Genomic DNA, 13,290 nt, shown 5'->3' with positions numbered 1-13,290 from the left:
ACTTGTAGTTTTGTTTTGTGCCAGATTTCCCTCCCTGTTTGCAAGATTGACCCCCCTGCCCGCCAAGAACATAAAATTAGGGAGAACCCAATTCTTCTTGACCGAGTCATTGGTCTCCGAGGTATCAGAGGCCAAGACCCAGACTATATTGATGTCAGCTGTCGGCCTAACCAACCACAGATCCACATAGAAGACGTGGGAGCCAGTAACAATTCCACTCTTCGCAAATTGATCCCTACTTAATGAAGCAATAGGATTAGACATTGGGGGTTAAGAGTTCTATCCACTGAGGTTGAAGGTTCACTACATGAGACATAGCTTGTTTCCGCCATCTTATGTAGTAATGAGGACACCAGCCTAGATGAAGGATGCAGTAATTCTGACTTCATCAAAATGAGATTGTGCTCTGAAAATGGCAACACAAATGTGAAGCCTTTGGCCGGTTGAGAACGTCTTGAGGCTGAACTTTTGTCAAATTAGCCATTCCAAGGGAGCCTTGAATGAACCAGTGATCGAATTAGCCATCACCGAGGGAGCATCAGAAAGAGTTGTGGTATGTTTAGCCCTGTAAGGGGTAATCTTGTTGTGTCTGGGGCTATCATTAGCCCACTGTGAGGAAGCTGTTGAGATCTCTCCAATAACTAGCACCTAAAGGAGGAGGGGAACCCTCCGACTTCCCAGTTTTTTACTTGGTCAGAGCACAGGGAACCAAGTTTAGCCCCTGATCAGTGAACCAGAGAGCACACTGTGGAATCCTGATTAGCCCCCACCTTAGGGAACTCGGGATGAGTCCCAGTGACGCTAGAACTGGAAAGGCCCATCCTGTGACCAGGGATCTCTGGGAAGAGATATCCGGTACAGGATGCTCTGAAGACAATATCACTTATTGGTTTGTCACTTCTCAGTGATTCAGTCTCGAAGAGGACTGAGCCAGATGGCAAAAAACTCCTCCCAGCACTCGAGCAGACGACCGAGAGCACAAACCGTAAGTGTGTTGGAATAAGAACAAGTGATCAACCGTGTTCATCCCTCAAACATTGAAGACAGAGTGAATGTGGGTCTAAAGCCGTGTAGTAACATCCGCAGGAAGAAGAAAAAGCCTTTTTGTCCAGGCACAGATGGAGAGGAAAACTACTGCAGTTTTCAAGACAAGGCGAGAAAGACTAAGAAAAGATCAGATAAAGGAAAGGAAGAAAAAGGGTGGTGAAATGCTCGCCCCTGCTATTACACACCCAATCCCAACATCACAGAGTAAATAACTCAAAGGCAAGGCCTAGAGAGTTGGTGCATGGGGAGGTGGGACCTGAGGTGTTTTCAAATTTTTGTTTTTAAATCATTTGTTCTAGGGCCACAAAAAAATACTCCAGTCCCGTCCCATGTGTGTCCCAGAAGTATCAAAGAAAGGGAACGGGATGTAGCAATAGAAATTGATTGCTCGGTGCATGTGAATAAATAGCATGGATGCCATGGGACAAAGGGCTTTAATGCCTGGCTATTAACTAGCAAATTAACATTTGGACCCTGTTGGCAGAGATGTGCTTACCTGCAGTTAATGGGCAGGCCAGGGGACAGACCAATAACAGACCTCTTAATCTGAAGGGTTTCGACACAGGTTTAAAAAAGTGTACAAAGTCGATTTCCGTCCATAACTGTGCATTAGAATTAGCATGTTAAGTAAATATGTATAAAAACCTTACTTCTACCTACACAAAACTTAAAACAGAAAATTACTACAAGAGTAAACACTTGTCATACCTAAAAAAATCTTAAGCGACAGTGCAAAAGAAAGTCGTCATCTTTAAGAAAATATTGTTACGCAGACAGTACACTTAAGTTAACAAATATTTGTGGTTATTTCAGTTTAACACAAAGACAATCAATAGTAAACAACTGTGAAACCGTAAATTATATCAGTGTTTAGCCCTACAGAAACTTTCATTTTTGGCATCTCCCAACAAAATTCTTTAAAAAAAAAAAAAACACTTACTGCACATTTCTCCACCTTTCCAGCATTGTTAGCCCATTTAACCAGGGCTAACAAACGCACAAAGAGCTGACGTGTCCGGCTTGCAAACTGCACAATTTCTATCTTCCTATAAGAAAAATTCAAGTTTTACCTGAAACAGTGCAGAACTTTAACGCAGAATAAAACGTATAACAGGACCAAACCGTACAACTGTTTCTGCAAGACAAAACTACTTTCAAGAGACAGCAGTTAGGACACACTATTCAATCAAATAGAAATAGCATACATGACACAGTAAACCGGAAGTAAATATTTAAGAATATGATCAACTGCAATTTACTCACAATAGCAAACATACTCATTCTGGAGACCATAGCTCCTGCCCCCACACCACTTTTTGCAGGGATGTATCATATCCTGTAATACCCCATGAATAGCAACATTTCTTGCCTGGCACAATTCCATAAAAAAGCTCGCAGTGCTAAATGAGCATGCCCTTTAGGAAAGGAAGATATCCATCCCTGCCTTAGGGTAGCACTCTATAATGCATGATAAATCCATCAATCAGGCAATAAAGGCCTTTGCTGTCTGCTTTCTTGGACATAAGCCCCATGCGTTACAATCAGCTTGCTTGTATCATGTTTTTCTTTTAAGACGTTTTTTTCTTGCATGACTTCTTGGTGCTAAACTGAGAACAAACTTACAGTGGTTAAAGTGTGAGTTATTATGGCAAAATATATGTGTTTAGCTGTCGTTTGAATAACTTTCTTCCACCAAAGCAGAACTTGGGAGGAAGGCAAATGTCAAGGAAATTGAGTACTCTCTCAACCTCTAGTGGGATTTTGAAAAAAAGAAGGTAAAGCACTCTGTACTACATGCCAAACAGGGAAGCACCACGTAAAGGTTCCAGGAGAAAGTGTGTGCTGCTTTCCATTCCTTCTGGAAAAATGTACTGCCATAAGGTGCACTGTGTTCCAGGATACCGGTTTATAAGCAGGGTAAATGAAGAATCTCATGGGTACGACATTTTGCTGCGATCTGCAACCAAAAACCCTCACTGCTAGGTATACTTCAAGTGCCTACAGCCGCAAACTAACATTGCAAGATTACACTTGCATTTCCATTCTAACCATGCCGGAAACAAAGAATATAATTGTATCCAAAGAACTATAAATGAATCTCATTCTTCTCCACGACAGTGGCGAACATCTCAGTCCCTCGCTCTTGCACTGTTATCTTGTGCAGCTCTTTTTAATGGCAGCACTTTAACTGCTTAATGATTACCCAATTTACTTTAAAAAGTCACAGGGATAAATAAGGGTGCCACTGCCACCATCACCTTGATAAAAGAAAAAAAAGAACGAGGAGAGGCGCTTAAGCAAAAGAGAATGTGTTGCAGGGGGCAAACACCATTGGTACAGACCACACAAACTACAGGTGTCATCTCCTGAAGGAGTTGAAATCTACAACACAAAGCCAGTCACCATTCTACAGAGGAGCACAGATACATCGCAGAATCACAATTTGGATAGAAGGGTTACAGAGATGAAACCCTAGATTCCACTGTGGCCTTGCAACCACCATCAGCTCCAGCTCAAGTAACTTCACTCTTATCTGAGAACACGGTGGAGCTGAAGGATAACAGTAATGAAGGAGGCAGTCCTGAATCCCTTGAAAGCCACAAAGTCGAGGGGTTATTTGATCCATCTTCCCAGGCAGGAAGATACAATAAAATGGTGATAAAATAAAATTGTAAACCCAGTGATGTTATTTGCGCCTTGATAATCGTAGATTTGTCTTACCTTCCCCTTGTAAGCAGAAGCAAATAGGAAAAGGTTCAACACTTTTTTATTGTTGTTTATGGCCACTGGTAGAGTAAACATGTCAGTTGCATCCACATAAAAATCATCTGAAACCCTGGAAGTATCCGGAAATGTCATTATGTGAAGTGCCAGAATGGGCATGGGTGAGGAAGGGGTGCATAAGCATATCCTGCAACAACAGGACATGGTGCAGCACTGATATAGCATAGCTTAGACATAACCGAGTCTGGCATCTTCAAAGCGTATGCACCCCATCTCCATAATACATATGATCCCAGAAATGGCAAACCTGTACTGCAACACAGTAACCACTCGCAACCAATAGAGTTAAGCTATGCAACAACCAAGAAGCTCTGAACCCCTAAACTCCACGTGGGATCAGACACTTTCCAGAGTTACAGCCCGCCCCCCCTCCTGTTGCTCAGTGCCATATGGAGCAGGCTGGACATGTTTGAGATGAGCAGCAGAGTTAGTCGCTCTCACTTGCACCATTTCTCAGTCATTAATTCCCCCACTCTGCTTTTTCTGTACCATCTCTCTACTTCTGTTCCCTGTCAGCCATTCGCTCCAAGCAGGCAGTGAGACAGGGAATGAGGAAGATGCTGAAGACAGTACTGAAATAATGTAAATAGGCCTGTTAGAGTTTATCATATATTTATTCTAAGTGCGTGGAGAAGGAAAGACCCTCTTGTCAGCAAGGGGCCAACACGAATATGACAGTTAAATGGACACTGAACTGTAGATTGCATCCCAGACTCGGTGTGTGGGGGCGACTTTCGCAAGGAAGAACAGCGCGAGTCATCTCGCGCACCGATGTATACTACATACGTTCCCCCTTAGGGATAGCAAAGGCTGAACAAATATACGTACATAGACCAATAATAGTTGGAAAATCTGATGAAATGGGAATAAAAATGGGTCAACTTAAATAAGAGTTTATCTGCATATGGCTCATACACCGGGCAACAGGACTGAAAATGGATACTTGTACTTTTATGATATTTAAATTTCACTGGTCTTTTTCTCACGCGGGATGTGGTATCATTCCCACCATTCTGCCCTTCCACACTGATCACACCTTCCACTACATGTGGGTTGAGACCTGTTTATATCATCACTGGATATTCTTCTCTGCTCGCCGGGGGCTAATCACACCCTTGGATTCACCTCCACACCCATTTTCCTCTTGTAAGGGAACATCCTATACCATTCATCCCCCAATTCAAAGTATGTGATGTAACCCTTGGAACCTTCCCATGCTTCCGGGTCTAGCGTTTTCCTTTGCTGGTTACCACATGTTTCTAACCCACTTTAGTATTTTCAATTAGGACGAAGTATTGAGAACATCCTTTGGGTACTCTGACCAGCTTTATCCTTACTATATCACCCACATGTATTCCTTCTCCCTACTCACACACCTACTCGACACTCTCTTGCCGATTCATTGACCAATCCGGCAAAATATCAGAACCCATATCTCTACCTCTCATCATACAGAATGGTGATAAGCCTGTTAATACGCGAGGATTGCCATCAACATGCCGTGTATAACTTATTTCCAGTCCAGCCCACTAGCCAAAGACAATTGTAAGGATACTTTGATTATGCAATTTGTGCGTTCCACTAAGCCATTTGCTCTAGGATTGTATAAGGCTGTGCGATGGTTTTGAATTCTATTAAGTTTTAAATATTGCATAATTTCATTGGAAACCAACTGAACACTGTTGCGTGATACTATCACTTTGGGATAACTTTCCCTGGCAAACAATGTATGCTTAACGAAGCGTTTGAGATGGGAAAGTTGCCGGAGTCACTCAGAGAAGAGATCATAATACCGTTTCCTAAACCCAATAAACCGTGGTATAGTTGTAGCTCCTACAGGCCTTTATCGATGCTGAACCAGGACAGCAAGATACTGACGGCTGTCCTGGCAAACAGATTGCGGAAAGTAATTAGTAAATTAATCCATCCGGATCAAACGGGCTATATTCCGAACAGGAATATAACCCATAATCATAGGAGACTCCACCGTGTGATCGACTGGGCGGATAGAAATGAAGGCGAAATGGCGATTGTATCCCTAGACGCAGTAAAAGCTTTTGACTCTGTTAAGTGGCCATGGCTGCTGGCGGCCCTGGGAGATTACGAAGTAGGGCCGGGGTATATCAGGTGGGCGAAAATGCTATACAGTGAGCCGTTAGCCAGAGTTTGAACGGGATCAGTGATATCCGAGAGATGGCAGCTTAGTAGAGGTACCAGACAGGGGTGCCCCTGGTCCCCGATGCTTTACATTCTAGCCCTGGAGCCCTTAGCGATATACCTCAGGCAACAGTACGATACGATAGGTATTGAGGTTGGGGGGGAGCGGCATCTAATATCCTTATATGCAGATGATTTATTACTGTACCTAAAATACCCAGAAGAGAATCTTTAATATATCCTTGAAGTGATGGAGAAATAGACGCGGTAAACCTTCAAAAATCCAGTATATTCCCCCTAGGTAGCTATAAGGGTACCCCGAAGGAAAGGTTGCCGGTGTTACAGATACCATGGGTGCCTGGCTCTTTCCGTTACCTTGGCATAGATGTGTATCACACCGCAGAAGAGGAACATAAGCACAACACCGTGGTAGCTGTTGAGAAAATCCGGAAATGCATGAGGTTTTGGGAGAAGTTGCCCCTAGCCATGATGGGACGGGGGGGGCAATGCTTAAGATGGTGGTCCTACCTAGGCTTTTACATTATTTTAATAATATCCCAGATATGATACCCAAGAGGTTCTTCACTGAATTGAATAGTACATGCAGGGACTTCCTATGGCATGGTACCCGGAATAGAGTAGCACTATGGAAGTTGCAGAACTTCTACGAAAAGGGAGGTATCAGGCTGCCCAATTTTGAGGTCTACTATATAGCAAGTCAATTACAATATGTGGCCAATTAGCTCTCCGACGAAGTGACCCCTGAACATAGGTTGTTTGGGCGGGTTTGCACCCCATTTTACTTAAGGGAAATTATATGGTTGCCTGAGACAGATATGAAGGAGCGCCCTAAAATAATAATGATGGGGTGGAAAATGTGGCGTCGAGCGTGTCGGATGATGGAGGACCCATTCCCGTGCTCCCCGCAAGTACCGCCGGTCGCATTAGCGGGAGGGGACGAGCCGCTGAGGGCGATTATCAGAACGTACTGGGAATCGGTGGGGCTGGTAACGTTAGGGGACATCTGGCAAGAGGGCACCATTAGAGATTTCGAAGAACTTGGGGAGGAGGTGGGATTACACACTGGCCAATGTTACATACCATAGGATGGTTCAGAAAATTTGGAAAACGTGGCCTGAAACAGTGTTGGCGGAGGAACCAGATGCTACTGTGGGGGAAATATATGACATATCTGAAGGGGGCATGAGATTTCTAGATTGTATGAGATGGTGATGACCAAGGTGGGGAAGGAATTGACACATCTGAGACTTGATTGGGAGGAGGAGGTGGGGGCCCCAATGGGAGATGGGATGTGGGAACGCACCCTGGGATATCACAAAAAAGTGTCAAGAAACGCTAGACTTAAACAAATACAGCTGTACATAACGCATAGAGCATACATGACCCCTCTGAGGAAATCTAAGTTCCGGAACGCTGGGCGACAGGCGTGCCCTAAGTGCGACATGGAAAACGCTAACATAACGCACATGTTTTGGTCATGCCCAGTAATCAAAAGTTTCTGGAGTGAAGTGGCACAAAAATTAGCAACAAAAGGGGTCACGCTGGTCATAGATACGGCCTGGGCCTGCTTGCCGGGAGGGTTCCCCAGAACACGGAAACTTAAACATGTTGAGAAACTGAGAAACTTAGCATATGTTCTAGCAAAACGGAGGATTGCCATGGGATGGAAGAAATGCCACAAGCCACGGGTGGAGGTATGGTGGAAGGAGTTACAGAAATGGGCGGAGGCTGAAACGGTAGTACGGCAGGAGGCGAGCAGCATGAGTGGGGAGGAAGAAGTGGGTACCTTTATGGCATGGAAATTATTAATAGCAGAACTGTTCGGATCTATATCGGACCCGACGGAATCCGAAGATAGTGAGACCCGGCCACATGTAGCAGATGCTGAACGTGAAGTACAAATAGGCTCATGATGGAGGGTGGGACTTGGGAAGCAGTGGCAAAATGGAAATACAAATGGTATCTAATGGAATTGTTGTAAATTACACTGCGTGTTGGATTTGTTTGTATTGTTGTTTGGTTTGAACAAAATTAATAAAATATTTTTTTTTTAAACTTTCCCTGGCAAACAACTTTTCCAAACAGTCAATTACAGCTCATGTTGATATGCTGTCTACGAACTCGACTTCGAACCACCTCGAAGCGTAGTCAACTACCATAATCGCAAACCTATACTCTTTCCGAAGCCTGCACATGGCATCCATAAAGTCTATTGCAATCTTCTCCCAAGACCTATCTGAAACATCCACACTGCCTGTTTCCACTTTGCGTTTAAGGATTTTTCACTTACAGAACATGGAATACAATGTCCCACCTCAGCCTCTACCATTGCATCAATTCCGGGCCACCAAAACCTTGACCTCAATCGTCTTTTAGTAAGACTTATTCCCAAATGACCATTGTGGACACTTGATAAATTCACTATGTAGGGATTAAGGGGGAACCCTCCTCTCCCTCCCGAGCTAGACCCCATTCCGAACTGCGCAACTCATCTCAGAATTTAGAATGGGGACTATTCTTTACTTCACTTGAACGCCAACCGTGCCCCATGCCTGCTAAAGCCTCCCTCATCTTTTGGTCTTCTTTCACACCCTCTCAGTACACCTTTTTTAGAAAAAACATCACAAACCTAACTCTTAATTTGTGCAATCCACTCATAGCTAGTCCAATAACACAGCGAGTAGAGCGCTCGGATTGACATATGTGTAGACTCTGCTGACGCAGGTTCGAATCCCGGCAGGGCCAAACTCAGCCTTTCATCCTTCCGAAATCGATAAAGGAGCACCACACGCTGTGGGTAATAATAAGCAGCGCTCAGATACCCGAGGGTTCGTAGCGCTATATAAATGCTAAATTATTATTATTATTATTATTATTGTGGCTCCACATGCTCTAAACAGTCTGCCCCCAGATTACATTTCCCAGAAATATACTGTACAGTGAAATTATAACTCTGTAATGCTGCTAACTACCTAGCTATTCTGGGGGTCACTAAACCTGATCCTTTTGTAGAAAACAAATGTGCCAAAGGCATATAGTCACTGCTGATTTTGTGAGGTATGCCCCTAATGTAAGTCTTAAAATACACAGAGGGCCAATATAACATGCAAGGCTTTCTCGTTCGATGGTCTAATAGCTTGATTCTGTGTCAGATAAAGTTCTAGATGCAAAAGACGCCAGTACTTCTTTGCATACCTGACCTCGCTCAAGACTGCCCCAACCCTGACACACACGCATCCTCGACACAATTGTGTACGCCAATGGGTCAAATCTATGCAAAGTAGGTGCATTCACTATTCCTTCCTTAAGACCCCTGAAAGCAGTCTCTTCCTCTTGACCCTAACCAAACTCTTTCCTCTCCTTAAGCAAAGCTGTAAGGGATTTGTTTTTTTATACCGCAAGACTGCCCACAAATTTGGAATAAAACTCTATTAAGCCTAAAAAGGATATCAGCTCATCTTTGTTGGTTGGCAATTTTACCACCATAATAGCATTCAACATTTCCAGACATGGGATCATGCCCTCTTTTGTGAGCCTATGGCCCAAAAACGATAATTGCATTTACTTTAAACTGGCACTTGTGAATAAAACCCACTTTGAAAAACCTTACTGTTCAAGTGCTTTTTTGAGGTCAATGGTGGCTTTGTATAAATTCAAAGGGGATCATATAATGCAATAAATTTGCCCCACTGTAATCCAACATCCACTTTTCCACTCCAATACACCAGGAATATTTCAAGTTTAATTCTTTACAGCTTCATCCTTCCTAAGATTTTCAGTTTTGAGCAAAGGAGGATTTAAACAGATCTGTGCATGCTCCAAAATCTTTCTAGTGTATGTATGCCAACATTATCCATTCTATTCGGTTCTGGAACCACAAGTACAATCCTAGATTTTTAAAATTTTTTTATTAAGCATTTTCTTATGCAACATTATCAACTGTCGTATACACATATTTGTGTTTGCCTAGACATAAAAAAGAAAAAAGATTCAGATACTTTTTGGTTAAACTGTAATCCACCTCCTCCCCCCCCCCCCCCCCTTGAGACAAAACAAGTCACTGTTGCGTAGCACAAGGGCAGTTGTGTTTAATCCTTTGGGGTATCGTTTCTAGGCCTCATTTCACTTGTAGGCATCGAGGAAGGGCGCCCATACCATTTCTCTGCTTGGGCTAATTTCGTGGACGGCACCTGTGATATTCTCCATCTCAGAGTTCTCTAGCTTTCTGGGCCCAGGTTGACTCTGATGGGAGAGTCTGATTTCCAGTTAATGGTGATGCAGGCCCTTGCTGCTAGAAGTAGGAAGTGTGTCATATGGGAGACACGCTTCCACCGATTTTCCTGCTCCTCCAAGCGTAATAGCACCAGTCTGGGGTCACACTCTCGGGTGATCCCTTCCACTTTTCTGATGCAAGCCAGCACCTCTTTCAGTATGCCTAGGTTTTCGGGCAAGACCACAACATATGCCAGTAGTCCACCTGGGCACTGCATCTTCTCCAACATTGGGGCTTGTTTGCTCGAACATTTTGGATAGCCTTTTAGGGTCATACTGCCATCTGTGCAGCAATTCTATTCTGTGCAGTTTATACTGGGCCAAGAGGGAGATTTTATATGCAGATTTGCACATTTGAGACAAAAGCCGATCAGTCATCATTGAATCCATGTCGTTCTCCCATCTGTTTCTCAGGGCGTCAAGGTTGCTTCTTTTTGAGCTCAGTAGCGATCTGTATAGCTGCAAGATGAGGTCCTTGGTTGCGAGGGATTCACTTAAAATGTTCTCCATTGAGGTGAGGTCCCTCTGGATTTTCTCCTTCCACTTCGAGGATAACGATTTTAGTTGTAGGTGCATGAACACTCCAAGAGGTTTGATTTTGCAGTCCTGTTTCCAGGTCCTGAATCGATAGACATCATTGGCTTTGACACATTTTCCCACTCTTTCTAGTCCTGCTTCATACCCTCTCTGGTAGCAATGGGGGGCTTGGATTCCATTCCTAATTGGGGGGGGGCATATGCAACTCTGGGGAGATGGCCATGTCGTGAGTCCCCTCACTTCCCCCTTGTTCCACCAGAGCTATAAGAGTGCTCCCAATTCAAAGTGGTTGAATACACTGTTGGGGAAGGCCTTTAGTGCCCAGAGCCACTCCGAGGGTTACAGGGCACATTAGGTGGTTTTCGATGGCAACCCACTGTTTTTGTTTGTCTACTCTCAGATGTGGGACCAGGGCTCTCAGTTGGGATGCCCAATAGTATGTGTATAGGTCTGGGAGTCCTGTTCCACCTTCTTCCTTCGATTGGATTAGGGCATTGTAGGCGATCCGCTGCTTTTTCCCTCGCCATAGAAATTTAAGGAGCATGATTTTCATGTCTGCAAAGAGAGTTCTCGGGATGGTGATAGGGAGCATCTGGTATTGATACAGGAGTTTGGGGAGTATTACCATTTTTATAGCATTTAGGCGGCCCAGCGATGATACGGTTAGCTTGGTCCATCGCTCCAGATGAACAAGTTACTTTCTTACCTGGTAACGTTCTTTCGATGGGATGGTCCGACGACGTACTCCATATCTATGACAGGTAATGTCCACAGCTGTGCTGCTTCGGAAAATCTTTGGCGTCTGCGTCCTGCGTCGATGACGTCGATGCGCCGTTCCCGAGGACCTCCTCCGATGGCCGACGTCACCCGATGTGATAAGTAGGACGCATGACGCCCATAGCCTCAGTTATAGTTTTTTCCCAGAACGTGTGCCACCAGTTTTCTGCCAGTCAGACACAAAAGGCCTTGCGGAACGCAAGCTGCAATCGCAAAATAAATTCTGCAGCGGGGAAGGCAGGGAGGGAGCGATATAGAATACATCGTCGGACCATCCCATCGAAAGAATGTTACCAGGTAAGAAAGTAACTTGTTCTTTGAGGGAATTGGGTCCTCCGACGTATTCCATATCTATGACAGAATCCCAAAGCAGTACCAAGCAATGAGGCGGGAAAGAATTTAGAATACAAATTTAGCATGCCCAATCAAATTGCGGAATAGAGAACTGCCTTGCCAAAGGCCAGATCTTCCCCTCTGATGGAATCGAGGGACTAGTGACGTACAAAAGTATGTACTGAAGCCCAGGTGGCTGCATCACAGATGTGACAAATAGGAACTCCCCTCTGCAGGGCAGTAGACGCAGCCACTCCCCTGGTAGAATGGGCTCGCAAGCCAGCTGGAGGATCCCTACCCCGCCAAGCGGTAACGCTCGGAGATAGCTAAAATAATCCAACGAGACAAAGTCTGTTTCGTCACAGCTTGTCCCAAACGCTTTCCAGCGTAACCAATGAAAAGTTGATCGTCCACTCTGACCCGGGACATGCGCGAAATATAAAAGCTCAACGCTCTCCTAGGATCAAGCCTATGGAGCCACTCCTCTTCCTTACCAGGATGTGGAGGATAGAACGCCGGAAGAACAACCTTCTGGCTCAAATGAAATTCCGAAACCACCTTCGGAAGAAAAGAAGGACGAACTCTAAGGACAACCCTGTCCTTGTGAAACACAGTGAAGGGTGTCTTAACTGAAAGTGCCTGTAACTCACTCACTCTGCAAGCGGAAGTAACCGCAACCAAAAACAGTTTTCAGAGTTAACAGCCTCAAAGGGCAAGAATGTAAAGGCTCAAACGGAGCACCCATAAGAAACTTAAGAACAAGGTTCAAATCCCAACCTGGCATCAAAAAAGGTGACGGAGGGAACACATTAGTGAGCCCTTTCAAAAACTGCGAAATTAAGGGAATCTTAAAATAGGAACACTTCAGACGAGCGCTTAATTATGGACAGCGCCGCCAGGTAACCTTTAATGGTCCCCACTTGCAAGCCCCTGTGGGCCAAAGAAAGCAAAAAAGACAGAACCATGGGAATGTCACATTCAAAAGGATCCATATTCTGAACTCTGCACCAGTCGCAGAACTTTCTCCAACGGCACATAGACTTTGTTGCCGGCCGCCTGGCCGAGAGCAACACCTCCATCACGTCTTCAGGGAGGTCCCAATCTTTATACCTCAACCTTTCAGAAGCCAAGCGTGAAGATTGAGGGATCTGACCTCTGGATGGAGAACCTGACCCCCCTCCCGTGAGAGCAGATCGTCTCGGTAGGGAAGACGACGTGGAGGACAGATGGACAAGTCTAGAAGGTCCGGGTACCACGTCCTCCGGGCCCACACTGGAGCAATGAGGATCATCCGGGAACCGAACCTCCGTAACCTCCGCAGTACTTGCGGGATGACGGGGACTGGAGGAAACGCGTACAGCA

General features: G+C 44.8%; 1 protein-coding gene across 2 annotated transcripts in view; it reads right to left on the bottom strand.

The window, feature by feature from the left end:
• The window catches only part of MED14 (mediator complex subunit 14), a 1,766,813-nt gene that overhangs the window by 1,674,492 nt on the left and 79,031 nt on the right, over nt 1-13,290 (bottom strand). For both annotated transcript variants that reach the window (XM_069636537.1, XM_069636538.1), the window contains exon 3: nt 1,988-2,093. In XM_069636537.1, coding sequence (XP_069492638.1) covers nt 1,988-2,093 — 106 coding nt within the window. The remainder of the gene's footprint in view (nt 1-1,987; nt 2,094-13,290) is intronic.

This window comes from Ambystoma mexicanum, chromosome 7p (assembly GCF_040938575.1).
Source record: "Ambystoma mexicanum isolate Mex_15411 chromosome 7p, UKY_AmexF1_1, whole genome shotgun sequence".
Lineage (NCBI taxonomy): Eukaryota > Metazoa > Chordata > Amphibia > Caudata > Ambystomatidae > Ambystoma > Ambystoma mexicanum.
This window is presented reverse-complemented; position numbering and strand designations above follow the sequence as displayed.